The sequence below is a fragment of the Grampus griseus genome, assembly GCF_964374135.1.
Source record: "Grampus griseus genome assembly, chromosome: 7".
Lineage (NCBI taxonomy): Eukaryota > Metazoa > Chordata > Mammalia > Artiodactyla > Delphinidae > Grampus > Grampus griseus.
Window position 1 is genome coordinate 93,752,063 of NC_139001.1, and position 16,979 is coordinate 93,769,041.

General features: G+C 36.3%; 1 protein-coding gene across 3 annotated transcripts in view; it reads right to left on the bottom strand.

Moving 5' to 3' along the window:
* Positions 1 to 472: 472 nt before the first annotated feature.
* Positions 473 to 16,979, bottom strand: part of RAB3GAP1 (RAB3 GTPase activating protein catalytic subunit 1) — a 125,326-nt gene continuing 108,819 nt past the window's right edge. For 2 of the 3 annotated variants that reach the window (XM_082659047.1, XM_082659045.1), the window contains 6 exons: positions 6,784 to 6,880; positions 6,583 to 6,686; positions 6,351 to 6,466; positions 4,736 to 4,838; positions 2,228 to 2,248; positions 473 to 1,387 (listed from right to left, as the gene is read on the bottom strand). In XM_082659047.1, the coding sequence (XP_082515173.1) occupies positions 1,151 to 1,387; positions 2,228 to 2,248; positions 4,736 to 4,838; positions 6,351 to 6,466; positions 6,583 to 6,686; positions 6,784 to 6,880 (678 nt within the window). In that variant the 3' untranslated portion in view covers positions 473 to 1,150. The remainder of the gene's footprint in view (positions 1,388 to 2,227; positions 2,249 to 4,735; positions 4,839 to 6,350; positions 6,467 to 6,582; positions 6,687 to 6,783; positions 6,881 to 16,979) is intronic. The other variant, XM_082659046.1, reaches the window with a different exon arrangement.

The following is a 16,979-nucleotide window of genomic DNA, read 5'->3' on the forward strand; positions in this document are numbered from 1 at the left end:
AGTTACATAGGCAAGGTCTATGCTTCAGTATAATCATTTTTTACTTTGGATTAAAGTGGGAATTTTAGCCCTAAAAATAGATTTAAGATTACTGAACAGAGGCCATATAGCAACACAGACTTGATAAATCTTGATCGTCATATAACTAGAAATATGTTGTTGTTATCCTTATGCTGGGTGCTACACATCCCCCATCAATTATCTTCATTTTAACTATAATACAAAAGCAAAATAGTTCACTGAAGTAATCTTCTATTCATTACATTAGCACATATGCCAAATTATACTAACTGCACGATAATCTCTACGTTCAGAGGCTATATTTTTAGCGTGTGCTCATCTCTGCTTCATTAAATACTGCAAGCAACCACAAAAAAAGGAATGCATGTTGTACAGCAAGAGAGAGAACAATGATCTGCAGGGTGATATCTTCCAGGGCAACCAAAGAAAAAACAAGTCAGAGAAACAAACCTTACGAGAGATATAAAACTAATTTGCAGTGACATTTAATATATAGTTTTTTTATCGGAAGGAATACATTTAAGTCACAGTTACATGGAAAAACACATAGACTGTGAAATTCCAGGCTTTCTCCTAGAATATTCAAAATGCTCATCAAAAGTCAATTAGTACAGTAAAGATGGCCACCAGGTGACTGAATAAACAGAATGTCATTTAGTATTTTAAAAACAGATTCTGGGAGTAGAAGCTACCACCAAAATATCCAGAAATCTGAGTTAACTGGTACTCTACTTTGCATACTTGATACTAATAAATATAATAGGTGTTTACAGAGACTATGAATGCAGGGCAATAGCCTAAGGGATAGTCATGGAAAAGAAAAAATGAACACAATCCTGCTGGAGGGAGTACACAGACCTCCTGCTGTTGTTCTGGTCCCCCCCATCCCCCAAACAACAAGGGCCATCTCTTTGGGAAAGAAATCTTTCAATAGCTGAAGCCCATTCCTCTGCCCCCACAAGACCCTAGACAGCCCAGTGGAAAGTCTCTCAGATGCTGGTATGATTCTTGATCACCAAACTGGACAGGTCCTCTTCATGGCCTCTCAGGTTCTGACTGGCACAACCTCCTTCCCACAGAAGGGGTTAGCACTGTCTGTGAAGCCACAAATGAGGGAACTCTAGAAGGATTAGAAGAAGGAGGTATCTGATGAAAAGGCACCTGCAAGCCTGAAATCCTCTTTGGTGAGGACACTGTACATGCGCTGAGGCAGAGCCCGGGAGTAGGGAGCGGGGCGGGGCACGGTCGTGCGCAAAATGAGCTCCCGGCCCGCAGCGGGTGGGAAGTCTGCCGCCAGGTTCTGCCTCTTCTCTTCTGGGGGGACCATCCTCTTCAGATCCTCCTCCGGCGGAGCCATGGCTGCAGCCTTGAAGAGAATCACATGCTAGTTCAAGAGCAGGCCGAATGCTAAACTCAGATCATTTTGAAGGACAGCTGAATAAGCATGATAAATACATTAAAATGTTCTACATTACTCAGTAATGCAGTCAGTTATGTTATGATTGCTCAAAAATCACAACACAGAAAATGCAAGAAGCTTGAAACACTGCATGAGCAGCCAGAGATTACAAATAAACTGGTGACACAGACAGAAGATAATGACTGCCAGGCAATCTGCTTTGGAAAGTGAGGGCCATATTCAGACATCTGATGAAGAGGGACAATGGAGCTGTTCTGGTTTCTATACATTTCTTCTAGCAATGACCCAAGTCCAAGTCTGATGTCCTCAGTCCAGTAAGGAAATGCTGCTCTCCAGAGTATGGAAAGATGATTTTTTTACCGATTCTTTCAATTCTTTTTAAGGTTCATTTGTCAAATTAAAACTGAGGACACTGGTTTTGTTTGCTGGGTGGGTGACTAATGTAACGCGGAAGTGACAGAGGTCCATGAAATGTAGCAGTGGCCACAAGAGAAGTTCTCAATATTAAAGGCATCTATTTTTTCATTATAATTGAATAAAATACGTATTCAACTAGAGCTTTCATTTTAACTGTGATCACTATGTTTCTTTCACAATACCATCAATTTGGAAAAAAATAATTGCTTTGGCAATGGAAATATGAAATCATGTTATGCTAAACACCAGCAAGAAAGGTATGCCAAACCCAGACTGCTAAAGAGGTGGTTGGTTAGTCTTAATGACCTTATGAAGTTAGAGGGATGGGAAGGAACAAGGAACTATGAGGGACAAAGGCTATTTTGTTACCTCATCAGAAGATTCAGTCAGCTTGAGAAAGGGTGAGAAAAGAAACAGTGATGAAAGGGAAACAAGCAAGATGGTTTAAAAAGAGCTAGACAAGAGACTGCAAGATTATTTCAGAGACAGCATGCACTACGTTAAGGAACATGATCCTATCAAAAGAATATCAAGACAAAAACACACCACATACAACACACCTAGCCGTCCAACTGAGCAGACAAATCTCACTACTCATGCATCTGATGGCTAAAGAGGCAACGTACAGAGTGTCACTTAATGGGGAAATGATTCAGCAAAAATCTAGCTCTTTTCCCAAAGATTAAGATACTAAAAAAAGTACTCATGTCTTGAAAAATAGATAACCCAATGAATTTAAGACTAGATGTCTGACTTATTCAATTTAGAAAGACTAAGGCAAAATCCAATCAGTGGTCTGTTTGCTGAATTCCATTTAAATATGGATATACCACTGACAAAATCATGATGAAAGTTTATTAAAATGTATGATTTTAAGGAAAAGTTCTAAATATGTAAAATTACTGTAGGCTATAAAATATTTTCAGTGAAATTTTATAACTTTAAAAAAGTTAACATCTTGATTTAATAGAATTGATATAAAGTATCAATTATGAAAAATTATGTGAATAAATTTGAATGGTTTCTATTAATTGCAGATATTTAAAAGGTGAGTTTAAAAATGTACCAACCAGGTGCTTGTTATATGGATTACAGTCTGCCAATTCCCTAAAAACATTCACTTCAAGGTTTGAAAGTTTAAAATATTTTAAAATTATAAAATGTGGGATGAATGTACAATTTCAGTATCCATTAAAGGGGATTAGCTATACAATGAGCCCAGGGAAAAGATGATACACTCTTATATTTACTAATGCAGAAAGATAATTACATTGAGCGGAAAGTAAGAACAAAGTAAACTATGTAATATAATCCTATTTTGTAAAATTTACATATATTTGTATATACTAGATGTTAAATGTTGACAGTGATCACCAGTGGGTAGTGAGATTAATGTGATTCATTTTTCAGTGTCATTAATTTTTCATTATAATTCTCTGTATTATCCAAATTTTTACAGTAAGACTTTACTTACAGTCTCAGGGAAAAAGCTTATTTCCATATTGGGGAAAATAATTTTGCTTACGTATTTAGAACAATGAGAGTGTTCTACTCTCAGCATTAAAAATATTTTATAAATACTTCAGATTTTAAATTGTCTTAACACACAGGTTTTAAAAAATGAAAGAATTTTTGCAGTATAAGGAAAATTCATATTGGTGTTAACAAGTAAATGTGCTTATAAGCGCTGGCTAGTAAACTGGCAAATATATCACAGGATGTGAAAACAGACTTGGTTCTGGTTTCATGCCAGAGAGAAAAACAAAGTAAATCAAAGTAAGCATCTATTGTTTCCTAGAACTTTAATTTATAAGGAAATATTTGGTTTTTAACTTGAAATCCTTAAATTTAGCGGGCCACCCCATAAATAATCTCAGGTTTTAGTTCTTGCTAAAATTTCTATCAGTATATTTGGCTATGATTTTGAATATATTCAAATTCAATATATTCAAATTCATATATTCGATGCACTCCAGACCGACTCAAAGGAGATTATGAAGTTTTTATTCCATGTGTAAACCCACGAAAATTCTTTTTCTCATTTGACTGTGAGAATTATACCTTCAAAACTGGGCCATTCTAGTGTCATCACAGTGCTACATAAGGGGCACCCTGTATTTAGTACACTTCAAAATACTTTTATCATAATCTTTAATGAGTCCTGATGTGAGAATCACCTACGGAATACCAGCACCTCTTAACCAGTAAACAAGATCAGTACAGAGAGAATCAACCCAAAGTATAACTAATACCATCCTCATAAAAATCCAAATCGTAACAGTTTTAGAATGTCAGAGGTACTATACGATTTTTAAAATTTTTATCAGTAGAGCTAATGACCCAGGAAAGTTTTCAAATTGAGCTTTCTTTCTGTGCTGAAGACTGTTTTCCATAGTCCTAAAAATCTGAATCTTGCTTTTCCTTCTTAGGAACCCTCTGAGGTTAGATCTCTTCACCATTATAAGAATAGTTAGATTTACTAACTCCAAGCTAAGTTGTGAATCCATTGCAGTACATGGAATTTAAAACTGGTAAAACTAAACTCTAATTTGAAAGTAGTAAACATTTTTTCCACAGCACAGCACTGGCCATTGCTAAACAAGTCCCTATCAGATTCGTTAACAAGGAATTTCAGGCCATTTTAACTTCTGAAATTTAGGTACTAAAATAAACTTATCATTTTATTTAAACATGTAAGAAAGCAGATGGATTTCAAAGACTAAAAAGTTACTGTTGAGAGTCATTATTTCTTCAGTGTTCGAATCCAATGCTGTTATTAGCAGCTGTAGAATCGGCCATGTGTGGGAATCAAAACAGTACCTTACTGAGCAGAGGCCTGGAGAGATCATGACACAGTCAATAAGGAATCTCACATACCCTCTGAGCATTCACAAACAGCTTGTGAATGATCCTGCCAGCGTGTCCTCTTCCTGCACCGACAACTAACACCTCAGGTTGCTCCAAAAGGCAACTCACAAACCTGGAAGAGAGAGGTAATGAAAGGATAGAAAACGAGCTGCTCAGTTCACACTGGGTCAATCCTCCCTGATTCATTTCGGGGACAAACCGTCAAAATGATACTGGCAAACCCTACACCAAGGCTGGAGTGGAAATTTTTTAACAGGACAGATCAACATTTGGAATTAAAATCGACTCAAATGACAATCTTACTGCCTTTCAACTGTTTTTGTAAATTTTTTTAAAAGCCCATCTCTGTCAAAGTGTAAGAAAAAAATATTCAGTCTATTTCTTTCAGACTATAGAAGATGCTACACTAAATAAAAGATTTTTAAAAATATTTTTAACAACAAAAACCATGTTTAATTTATACAGCAAAGCAATGGTCCTTATTTCTTATTTTTGTTCTTTTAAGGTGTATGAGTGAGTGTGAGTGTGTGTGTGTGCATGTGCTTAAAATACATGTTTTGCTGGGCAAAGTCTCAATTGTAAGCTGTGCCATTATGTGCTAGAAACACTCTACTTCCAAGTATATCACAGACAACGTATGGTGGAGCTAAGAGAGTCGAAGGCACAGAGCCACCAACTCTGCACCACCTGCTCACTAACTCATACTGCTATCTTAGAAACAATTCCTGTGATTAGAGCATATTCTTCTCATTTAAGAGGAAGGAATTTTCAAGAGCAAAGAAGGCTGGGCAAAAATTTCAACAAAAAATATAATATTCAAACAAGAACTTGTTAAAAGCTATAGCAAATGCCTTGTCATATAATATTAATTATTTATCATCAATAATGCCATTTCTCATGGAAAGACTGATGAAAATTTTAGTTATAACAAATTCAAGCTGCTCAAGTAGCTAATTTGGAAACACTTTATCACTTATTGAAACAACATCGTCCTTTCAAGTACCTCAGACAAAAAATGGACAGGGACCCACAGTGACAGGATCCCTTCGAAATGGTCCAAATCTTGGAAGGAGGAAAAGACTGACCCAATCATTTGCCTCATCATGGAGAGGCCATCTGGTCACTCTTTCAAAACACATTCACAAAGCACAGAAGGTATGCACATTTGCTACCACAAATCTGGTTCAGAAGATTTAGTAACTCTTTAGTAAATCTTGTGTAAAAACTAGGAATATTCAGCAGAAATAGTTTCAGAACACCTCTGCCTGTACTTAAGGAACAGAGAGTGGAAAGCAAAGCTCTGGGGCCCTGCAAGTAACAAAGAGTAAACAGCCAGTTCCTCCACAGGCAACTACTCCAAGAGCGAACAAGGACACTCCTAGAAAGAGAGACCTGGAAGCCTTCGTTCTAAAAGTGGGAGGAATGGAAACACGTGGCAAATACTCGAGATACAGGAGAGGTCAAATCCTATGATAAACAAATATTTCTCTGTCTCTAGCCAATGCTTGTTACAAAAAATAGAGGAACACTACAAAAGATTCTCAATATTTTACAAAAATTTTCTAAAGAGAGTGGTGGCTTTTCCTATTTGCAGATAAAAATGAGTTAATCAGATACCAATTACCTTTCAAGATCTTCCTTTTCCTCCTCTTGTTCACATTTCTCAGTTCCAAACTTGGCTTTCAGTGAGCGGGCTCTAGCAATTATAGCTTCTACATTAGTAATTTGATGGATGATTTCCTAACAGTGCGAAAGGGGAGAGGCATACATTGGAAGACAGCAAAAAGCCTTTAAAAAATGTATCTTTAAAATAATTATTGCCAACTGGGGAGAACACTTGGAAAGATCAGACTTACTTCCAATTTCTTGTCTTCTGGATTGGGGAAGTGCAAAACTTTACTGGAATGAGATATTATTTGCTTTATAATCTTCTTAACTGAAGAAATGTTTTCCAGACTTTCTATTTTTAAAAATATCAAAGCCATCATCAGATAAGTTAGGCAAAATCTACTTTTATTTTGGAAATGAACTAATGACTAATCAAATAAGACATTTACCTTCCTCCTTTACCTTGAGTACGGCTGCATGAATTACACAAGGTAACAGGTGCCTAGCCAGGTCTGCAGGTTTCTGTACTGCCAGATAGTGCAGCACCTGAAGGAGACATGAAGTTAGATAACTGATCAATGCAGTTGTCAAAGAATAAAGCAGCCATTTATTGGGTCGGCCAAAAGGTTCGTTCACTTTTTTCCGTGAGATGGCTCTAGCAGCAACTTAGTTTTCTTTAACTTCATTCGAAATAATTTTGTTAGATCGTATGTGACAGCTGTCATATCAGTGTGCATTTAAAAAAAGACTTAGCACAATTGGTGGATATTTGTGTAGCCATTTTAATATTGAAGATGGAAGAAAAAAGGCAACATTTTTGGCATATTACGCTTTATTATTTCCAGAAAGGTAAAAACGCAACTGAAATGCAAAAAAAAGATTTGTGCAGTGTATGGAGAAGGTGCTGTGACTGATCAAACACGTCAAAAGTGGTTTGAGAAGTTTCGTGTTGGAGGTTTCTTGTTAGATGATGCTCCACGCTCGGGAAGACCACTTGAAGTTGATAGGGATCAAACTGAGACATTGAGAACAATCAACGTTATACCACGCGGGAGATAGATGACATACTCAAAACATCCAAATCGAGCGTTGAAAATTTGCACCAGCTTGGTTATGTGATGTTTGGGTTCCACATAAGTTAAGGGAACAAAACCTTCTTGACCATATTTCTGCGTGCAATTCTCTACTTAAATGTAATGAAAACGTTCCGGGTTTGTTTTTGTTTGTTTGTTTATTTATTTATTTATGGCTGCATTGGGTCTTCGTTGCTGCACGCAGGCTTTCTCTACTTATGGCGAACGGGAGCTACTCTTTGTTGCGGTGCACGGGCTCTAGTTGTGGCACATGGGCTCAGTAGTTGTGGCTTGTCGGCTCAAGCGCAGGCTCAGTAGTCGTGGCACACGGGCTTAGTTGCTCCGTGGCATGGGGGATCTTCCCAGACCAGGGCTCGAACCCGTGTCCCCTGCACTGGCAGGCAGATTCTTAACCACTGCACCACCAGGGAAGTCCCAAACGTTCCATTTTTAAAACAGACTGTGATAGGCAATGAAACAATACGACAATGTGGAATGGAAGAGATCGTGGAGCAAGCGAAATGAACCACCACCAACCACAACAAAGGCTGGTCTTCATGCAAAGAAGGTGATGTTGTGTATATGGTGGGATTGGAAGGGAGTCCTCTATTATGAGCTCCTTCCAGAAAACCAAATGATTAATTCCAACAAATACTGCTCCCAATCAGACCAACTGAAAGCAGCACTCAATGAAAAGTATCCAGAATTAGTCAACAGTAAATGCATAATCTTCCATGAGGATAATGCAAGACCACATGTTTCTTTGATGATGAGACAAAAACAGTTACAGCTTGGCTGGGAAGTTCTGATTCACTGGTTGTATTCACCAGACATTGCACCTTTGGATTTCCATTTATCTCGGTCTTTACAAAATTCTCTAAATGGAAAAAATTTCAATTCCCTGAAAGACTGTAAAAGGCACCTGGAACAGTTCTTTGCTCAAAAAGATAAACCGAAGGCACTTTTTGGCCAACCCGATGAAAGAGTACCACTGAACTCACATCTGTAACAAGGGTAGAGATGAGCTCTCTTCTCTTCTCTTCTCTTAGTACCTACCGCTGCTCAGTCAGGTAAGTAGCTGCTACTCCCAAAGGTAAGAATAATGTTACTGAAATCATCTAAGAACTTCAGTCCTTAATAATGGTGAATACTCTCATAATTTTTTTTTCCTACTTCCATATGTAATACATGCAGATTAGGAAAATACAAAGAAAATTAAAACCACCTGAAAATTATACCACCTAGAAATAATAATTGTTAGCGGTGGAGCATTTTCATTCCAGGATATTTTTAAGATTTTGAATATACATAATATATTAAGTGAACTACTATTAAGTATGTAAAATACTGTTTTGTAACCTGCATTCCTCAGTTAAGATTTCTAAACATTGCTAGTGACCTTCCTCTAAATTTTTTGGTTTTATTTTCTAAAATGGAAATTGTTTTATTATTTTTCTGATTAAAAAAAACACACAGAAAAGTATGTATAACACTTGGACCCTACCTTTAAGCTCTTTATTCAACAGCAGTAAAGACAAAAGAAATATAATCTCAAAATATGAGCCTGGCTGATAAATGCTCACAGATCTCAAAAGTACATAAGTAAATACAAAGAAGTATAATGCAAAAGTTCTCTAGAAATCCTACTTCCTAAGGAACAACAGTTTTGTGTTTTTCTTCTCAGACTTATTTCTATAAACACAAAGATACAGATGCATATGCAATTTCTTAACAAAAACTCATACACAATTTCATAACTTGCTTTGCTCATTTAATGATTTATGGTTTAAAATTATTTGCCTTGGAGGGTTTTGCGTTTTGAAACGTTTTTAAAATTTAAAAACTTTTTAAAAATACACATACCCAGAGTATTTTATAAATACAGAAAACACAAACACTCGTTTATACACCAACAAGCTTAAGAAACAGATCACCAGTACTTTCCAAGTCCCCCTTGTGCCCTCCCTTCTTTCGTTTTTCTTCATAGCTGTCTCACATATGTACGTAGCCCTAAACAATGTGTTGCTTAGTTTTGTCTGGTTTTAATTCTTTGTATAAATGGATTGCTTCTGGTTATGCTCCTCAGTGACTTGTTTTTCATTCAGCATTATTTCTGAGATGCATAGATGTTAATACTGATACATGCTCTAGTCTACTCATTTTCACTGCTGTATTAAAATGCCCCCCCCCCATTTTTTGGCTATTAAAATAATGTTCCTGTCACATTATTTCATATGTTTGTGGTGCACATGTAGAGGAATTTCTTCAGGATATCTATCTAAAAATAGACAATGCCAAAATTATTATTTTTCAAATACTGAAGTCATATTCCAAATTATTTTACCAAGTATTTGAACAGATTTACATTCTTATATAGAGTAATAATATGAGCTCCCACTGTTGAACATCCTTGTTAACACTATTCCAAATGCTGTTTTCCTTAACTCACAGAAAAACAAATTTCCAAGAATACAAAGTATTTGTAAACCCTTGGCCTACATTGATTTGCTAACCTTTTACCTCATCTCTTTTATCACATGTATCTCTCCTCCTCTGTAGGTGCATAAAATATATACACACATACATTTTTTTCTGAATAATTTGAGATCAAGTTCCATATACGATGTCCCTTTAACTCCAAGTATCTGTGTGTATTTCCTAAAATTAAGAATGTAGTTAAACTAAATTAACACTGATCAAATACTTTTAATCTAAGCTATTATCCTTAGTACAACTTCGTCAATTGACTGAATAATGTCTTTTATAACCTTTTCCCACCACCATACGGGATCCAGTTAAAGATCATGCATTGGCTTTAGTTATCACACCTCTCTAATCTCAATGAATCTGGAAGTTTTCCAGTCTGTCTTTTATAACACTGACATTTTGAGTATAGTCATCCTCCCTTTTTTGGTGAACTAAATTCCATACTTTATTTCTATTTCCTTAGTTTTAAGGAATTGAGATATAATTTACATACCATAAAATTCACCACTTTAAAATGTACATTTCAGTGGTTTTTAGCATATTTGCAAGGTTATGCAACTATCACCACTATCTAAGTCCAGAAAATTTTCATTACCCCAAAAAGAAACCCAGTGGCCAAAAGCAGTCACTACCCCCAATCCCCCAGCAACTACTAAACTAACTTTCCTTCGCCATGGACTTGCCTATTCTGGATAATCCATGTAAGTGGAACCATGTAATATGTGGCCTTCTGTTTCTGGCTTCTTTCACTCAGCATAATGCTTTCAAGGTTCATCTGTGTTACAACATATATCAGAACTCCATTTTTATGGCTGAGTTATATTCCATTGTATGGATATACAACATTTTGCTTATGTATTCATCAGTTGATAGACATTTGGATTAGTTTCACTTTGGGGCTATTATGAATAATGAGGCTCTCAATATTTGTGTACAAAGTTTCCTTAGTTTTTATCTAATGTCCATTTCCTATTCCAGGATCCCATCCAGGATATCACATTATATTTAGTAGTAATGTTTCTAGGCTCCCCTTGGATGTGACAGTTTCTCAGACTTTCTTGTTTTTACTGGCCTTAGACAGTTTTGAGGAATTCTAGTCTGGTATTTTGTAAAAAGTCCCTCAATTATGACTTATTTGCTGTTTTTCTGATAATTAAACTGCAGTTATATGTTTTGGGGAGGAAGACCAAAGAGGTAGAGTGCCATTTTCATCATATCATATCAAGATGTGACTTATTATCCCTGTTGTCACCCTTGCTCACCTGGCTAAGGTGGTGTTTGTCAGGTTTCTGCACTGTACAGCTACTCATTTCCCCTACGCTGCACACTGTACTATAGAAGGAAGTCACCGTGCACAGCCCACACTTATGGAGTGCAGAGATATGCTCCATTTCCTTGATGGCAGAGTAGATTTAGAGTTCTTATGCATGGGATATTTGTCTCTCCTCTCCAATTTATTCCATGATTTATTTTTATCACTATAGACTCAAGGATATTTATATTTTGATTATAATCCAATACTGTTTTATTTATTATTGCACAAATTGTTCCAGTGTTGGCCATTGGGTAATCTTTCAGTTGGTTCCTGTGTTTCTTTAATCTTCTCCCACAGTTGTGTGTTTTTTTTTTTTTTTTTTAGCTCTTTTTAAAACACAGTGTTTCTCATTTGGGGTTTCTCTAATGTTTCCTCATTATTAGATGCAGATTATGCACTCTTGGACCAAACAGTACATAAGTGATGTTGGACTCTTCAGATTATCACATCTCAATGCAGACAATCTGCCCCTTATTGGTGATATTCATTTTGATCATTCAGTCAAGGTACTGTCCCATTTCTCCAGTGCATACTTATTATTTATTCCCTTGCAATTCAGAAGTATAATCTGTCAAGAGCCACTTTAAAACCATGCAAGTATGACACTCTTTACCCAGATTTCCACCTAGACTTAATATCTATTGATGATTCTTACCTGAACCAGTTACTATAAATATGGTTGTAAAATGAAGTTTCCAACTCCAACGTATCCTCTATATTTATCATTCATCTTTGTGCTGAAATGCCCTCCCTTCTCTCCCATTTCTTTATCTACATATTATCAATGTGGACCCATGGGTTATGATTTCTATCCAATGGTTTATAATTCATTACTGTCCTTATCTGGCACTCAAATTGTCCAGATTTGGCCAGTAAGAGCCCCTTCAACCTAGCTACTTATGAAATGCTGCCATCTTTTTAAAAAACACTTCCTTATTTTCTGGCAACACATGATCTTCCATACATCTTACACCTTCCCTGCCCCAATCCTGAAATCAGCCATTTCTCTGAAGAAAGCATGGTTCCTTTTAGTAAGGAATGTTCCAGAAATCAAAATATATGTGCTCACTGCTACCAGGATGTCACTGCTTCTAGATCCCTACAGAAGTGAGCTAGGAAATGTATGCTTATATATATACATATGTACATACCCACATACCTATCCGTATTTTAGAAACCTATGAGTCCATACCAATACCTCCAATTCCAATCACTGCCACTGGGTCTTCTTTGCCTTCCTCAATTCCACGTTTGCATCTCACTTCCACAATGAGAATTCTGGCTCCCAACAATACCAAATTACTCATTTGCTCAAACAATAATCCATCTACAAGTTTCAGAATTGCTTACCCATATCACTATAAAAACAAACCTAGAAAGTACGAGTTTAAGATTTGTTTCCTGTGGTCTCCCGCCACCCACCACACCTGAGGGTATACAGTCAAACATATCTTTTGTCCATTAATTACCTGAATTAGATTTCTTCCTCCCACTCCATCCCCCTTTCAGTGTAGATGTTATTTGTTTGAAATACAGCTAGTTTATCTCAGCTTGCTTTCAGTCTTAGGTTATTTCCCCTCTTTCTATTCTTCTTGATTTAAGTTTTGAATGTAGACCATGACATTTTTCCAGAGTCAAATGTATACAGAAAGCACACTCTTTTCTAAGTGTAACCCCTGCCCCCCATATTCCTCCCACTCTATCTTTCCCTCCCCCTCCAAACCTTCTGGGTAACTAATTTCAGTGTTTTCTGGTTTATCCTTACTGAGTGTCTTTTTGTAAACATAAATAGATATGTTTTCTTAATTGACGCCCCCGTTTTTTTAAACACAAAATGAAGCTATACTCTTATACTTTATTTTTATACTCGTTTATACTTTTCTTTACTATACTCCTTGATACTCTTTTATACTTTACTTTTATACACTTTTAATACTTCTCTCTTAAAAACATATCCTAGAAGCTGATTTCTATCAGTTAATAAAGGTTTTTCTCCTTTTTTCTTTTTTTTTTAAACCGCTACATAGTACTCAGTTATGTAGATGAACCACAGTTTATTCCACAAAGCTCCTAAGTTTGGGCATGTAGATAGTTTCCAGTATTTTGTAATTACAAGTAATGCAGCAATGAATAACTTAATGCATCTGTATTTTTGTTCTGTTGAAAATATTAGGGTAAATTCCTAGAAATGGGATTGCTTCTAGGTTAAAGGGTAAATGCATATGTAAATTTTGTTAAATACTGCCAAATTCCCCTCCACAGGGGCTTGGACCATCTAGCCTCTTACCAGTACTGTATGAGAGGGCCTGGTGCCTCATGGTCTCACTATTTATCAAGCTTTTGAATTTTTGCCAATCTGATTGTGAGAAATGGTTATCTCAGTACAGTTTTAATTTGCATTTCTCTTATCATGAATGAAGTTGAACATCTTTTGATAGGTTTAAGGGTAATTATCCTTTTCATGGTGAGTTCTCTACTCATATCTCCTGACCATTTTTCTATAGTATTTGGCCCTTTATCTGCAATACATATTCTCCCAGTTTACAAATATTTCTCTCAGTTTATCATTTGTCTTTTGAATTTACTTTTCTTTTTGTCATGCAAGAGTTTTTTTTTTTAAACAAATTCTATCAATCATATTTTTAACTGCATCTCGGTTTTGACTCCTTTCTCTAAATTCAGGTTACAGAGGAATTCACCCATGTTTTCTTCTAGTGCTCCTACAGCTTCATCTTCAGTCCATTCTTGTCTATGGTATATGAGAGAGAACTAATTTATCTTTTTCCAAAAGGTTATTGTTATCTCAAGACCATTTATTAAAAAGGCCATCTATACCCCAGTGATTGAGATGCCATCTTCATCATATACTAGATTTCCACATGTAGTTATGGACTTTTCCATTCTGTTTCACTGAGCTATTTATGCGCCAGTATCACATTATTTAAATAGTGAGGCTTTGTACTGTGCTTTAAAATCTGGTTGGGTTAGTTGCCACCCTTTCCCTCCCTTCCCCCATAGCTCTTTCTTTTCAACCTGTTCTTAGCTATTCCTGCATGTGCTTTTTAAACAACAATTCACCCACTTAAAGTGTACAATTCAGTGGTTTTAGGTATATTTACAGAGTTGTACAACCAAAAACCACAATCAATTTTATAACATTTTCAGCACCCCAAAAAGAAATCCATTAACGTCTACTCTCCAAACCCCTGAGTCCTAACTTGCATTTTTATTTCTCCATATGAACTTTAGTACCAACTTGTCTGGCTCCATAATAAAGCCTTTTAGTGTTTTTATTGGGATTGCACTAAATTTATAAATTGATTTAGGTAGAACTGACCTTAATGATATTGAGACTTCCTAACCAGGAACAAGGGTTATCTTTCTATTTGTTCAACTGTGTTTTTCAGGAGCGTTTTGTTTTCTTTATTCAGATTTCAAGGATTTCTTGTTAAAGTTTATTCCCAAGTATTTTAATGGCTTTTTTTCTTCTTATAGTGAAAAGATAATGACATTTACATCTTCAGAATAGCTATTATTTGTGTACATGAGTGCTACTAGTTGTATATTAACTTTATATCCTGCTACCTTGCTGAATTCTTTTGCTTGAATTAGTTTTAACAATGATTCTTTAGATTTTTTCCAGTATACTGCCACATAATCTGCAAAGTTTTTTTCTTTTTAGCTCCTATGCCTCTGCTTCATAATGATACAATTTTCTTAGACTTGTTAATCCAGTCAATTATACTGTATAAATAGAGTTCCAAATAATCACCCTTGCATTCAATCAACATGTGTTACTTTCTTAAAGTGATAATAGAGTCTGTTCACTTAGCATTTTTGCATTCAATTTCTTATTACTGGTCTGTAACTTTTTTTTTGTATGCTGTCTCTATCAGATTTAGGTACATTGTTATAGTTACTTCATAAAAAGACTCTGGAAAATTTCCTTCAATTACTATGCATTGAAACAATTTGTGCAGCAGTGGAACTACATGGTCTCTCTATTCCCCTGTGAAACCATCTAGGCCTGGTGCTTTTTTACAGGGTTATTCCTTGATAACTGTCTCTATTTCTTCTTTGGAAACTGGTCTGTTTATATATACTTTGTCTTTACTGGGGTCAGTTTTGGTACACTGCATTTTCCTAAAAAATCATCCATTTCATCTCAGTTTTCAAATTTTCAGTATGTTTAAAAAAATACTTCCTCTGAATCAATAGTCATTTGCCCTTTTCATCATTTATTTTGCATATGCGTGCTTTTTTCCCTTTCTTTTGTGATTAAGGTAGCTAACGGCTTATCTACTTTGATTTTTTTTTAAACCAGATTAATTTGATCTGTTTTTCTGTTCTCTACCTCACTGTTATCTGCATTTTATCTTTATGACTGCCCTTAATTTTCATCTGGTTTTACTTTGTTGTTCTTTTTCTAGGTTTTTGAGTTAGGAATTTATTAATCCAATAATTTTCATTCTTTTGCTTTTTTAAATAATTTTTTTAATAAATTTATTTTATTATTTATTTTTGGCTACATTGGGTCTTCGTTGCTGTGCGTGGGCTTTCTCTAGTTGCAGCGTACAGGCTTCTCATTGTGGTGGCTTCTCTTGTTGCGGAGCACAGGCTCTAGGTGCACGGGCTTCAGTAATTGTGGCTCGCGGGCTCTAGAGCGCAGGCTCAGTAGTTGTGGCGCAGACTTAGTTGCTCCGCAGCACGTGGGATCTTCCCGGACCAGAGATTGAACCCGTGTCCCCTGCACCAGCAGGCGGATTCTTAACCACTGCACCACCTCTTTTGCTTTTTCTTGATGTAGGTATTTAGGGCTATGGATTTTCCTTTGATCGCTTCTTAAATATATCCTATAGGCTCTGTTAGGCAGTATTTGCATCATCATTATTTTTCAGGAATTCTATAGTTCCTCTTTGTATTTCCCCTTTCACCTAAGTGCTGTTTAAATTTCCAGTTGGAAGGCCTAGGGTTTTAAATTTTTAATTACTAGTTTTATTGCAGAGATCAGAGTATTGGTCGTATTGCCACTATGAAACCCACTGATGTTTTCTTTGTGCCCTAACATACTATCAGTTTTTTGTTTTTGTTTCTTTATATAAATTTCTTTTTCTTTCTTGGGGGGGCTGCATTGGGTCTTCGTTGCTGTGCACGGGCTTTCTCTAGTTGCAGTGAGCAGGGGCTACTCTTTGTTGTGGTACATAGGCTTCTCACTGAGGTGGCTTCTCTTGTAGCGGAGCATGGGCTCTAGGTGCGTGGGCTTCAGTTGTTGTGGCCCACGGGCTCAGTAGTTGTGGCTCGTGGGCTCTAGAGCTCAGGCTCAGTAGTTGTGGCGCACGGGCTTAGTTGCTCCACGGCATGTGGTATCTTCCCAGACCAGGGCTTGAACCTGTGTCCCTTGCATTGGCAAGTGGATTCTTAACCACTGCGCCACCAGGGAAGTCCCTACTATCAGTTTTTGTGAATGTTCCATGTGTGCTTGAAAAGAAAGTACAGTTTCTATTATCAAGGTATAGTGTTTGAGATACATCTAAAAGATCAACCTTATTATCTTGTTTAGATCTTTTCTTAGTTTTGTTTACCTGTCTTGTATTGAGTGTGTTAAAAGTCCTGTTATTAGTGTGTTTTGATCTATTTCTTTTTGCATCTCCCATGGTTTCTGTTTTATACAAATGGTTACTGTGTTATCTAGTACATAAACATTAACAACTATATATCCTCATTGTGAAATATCACTTTTAGACTATAAAGCATCCTTGTGTATCTCATT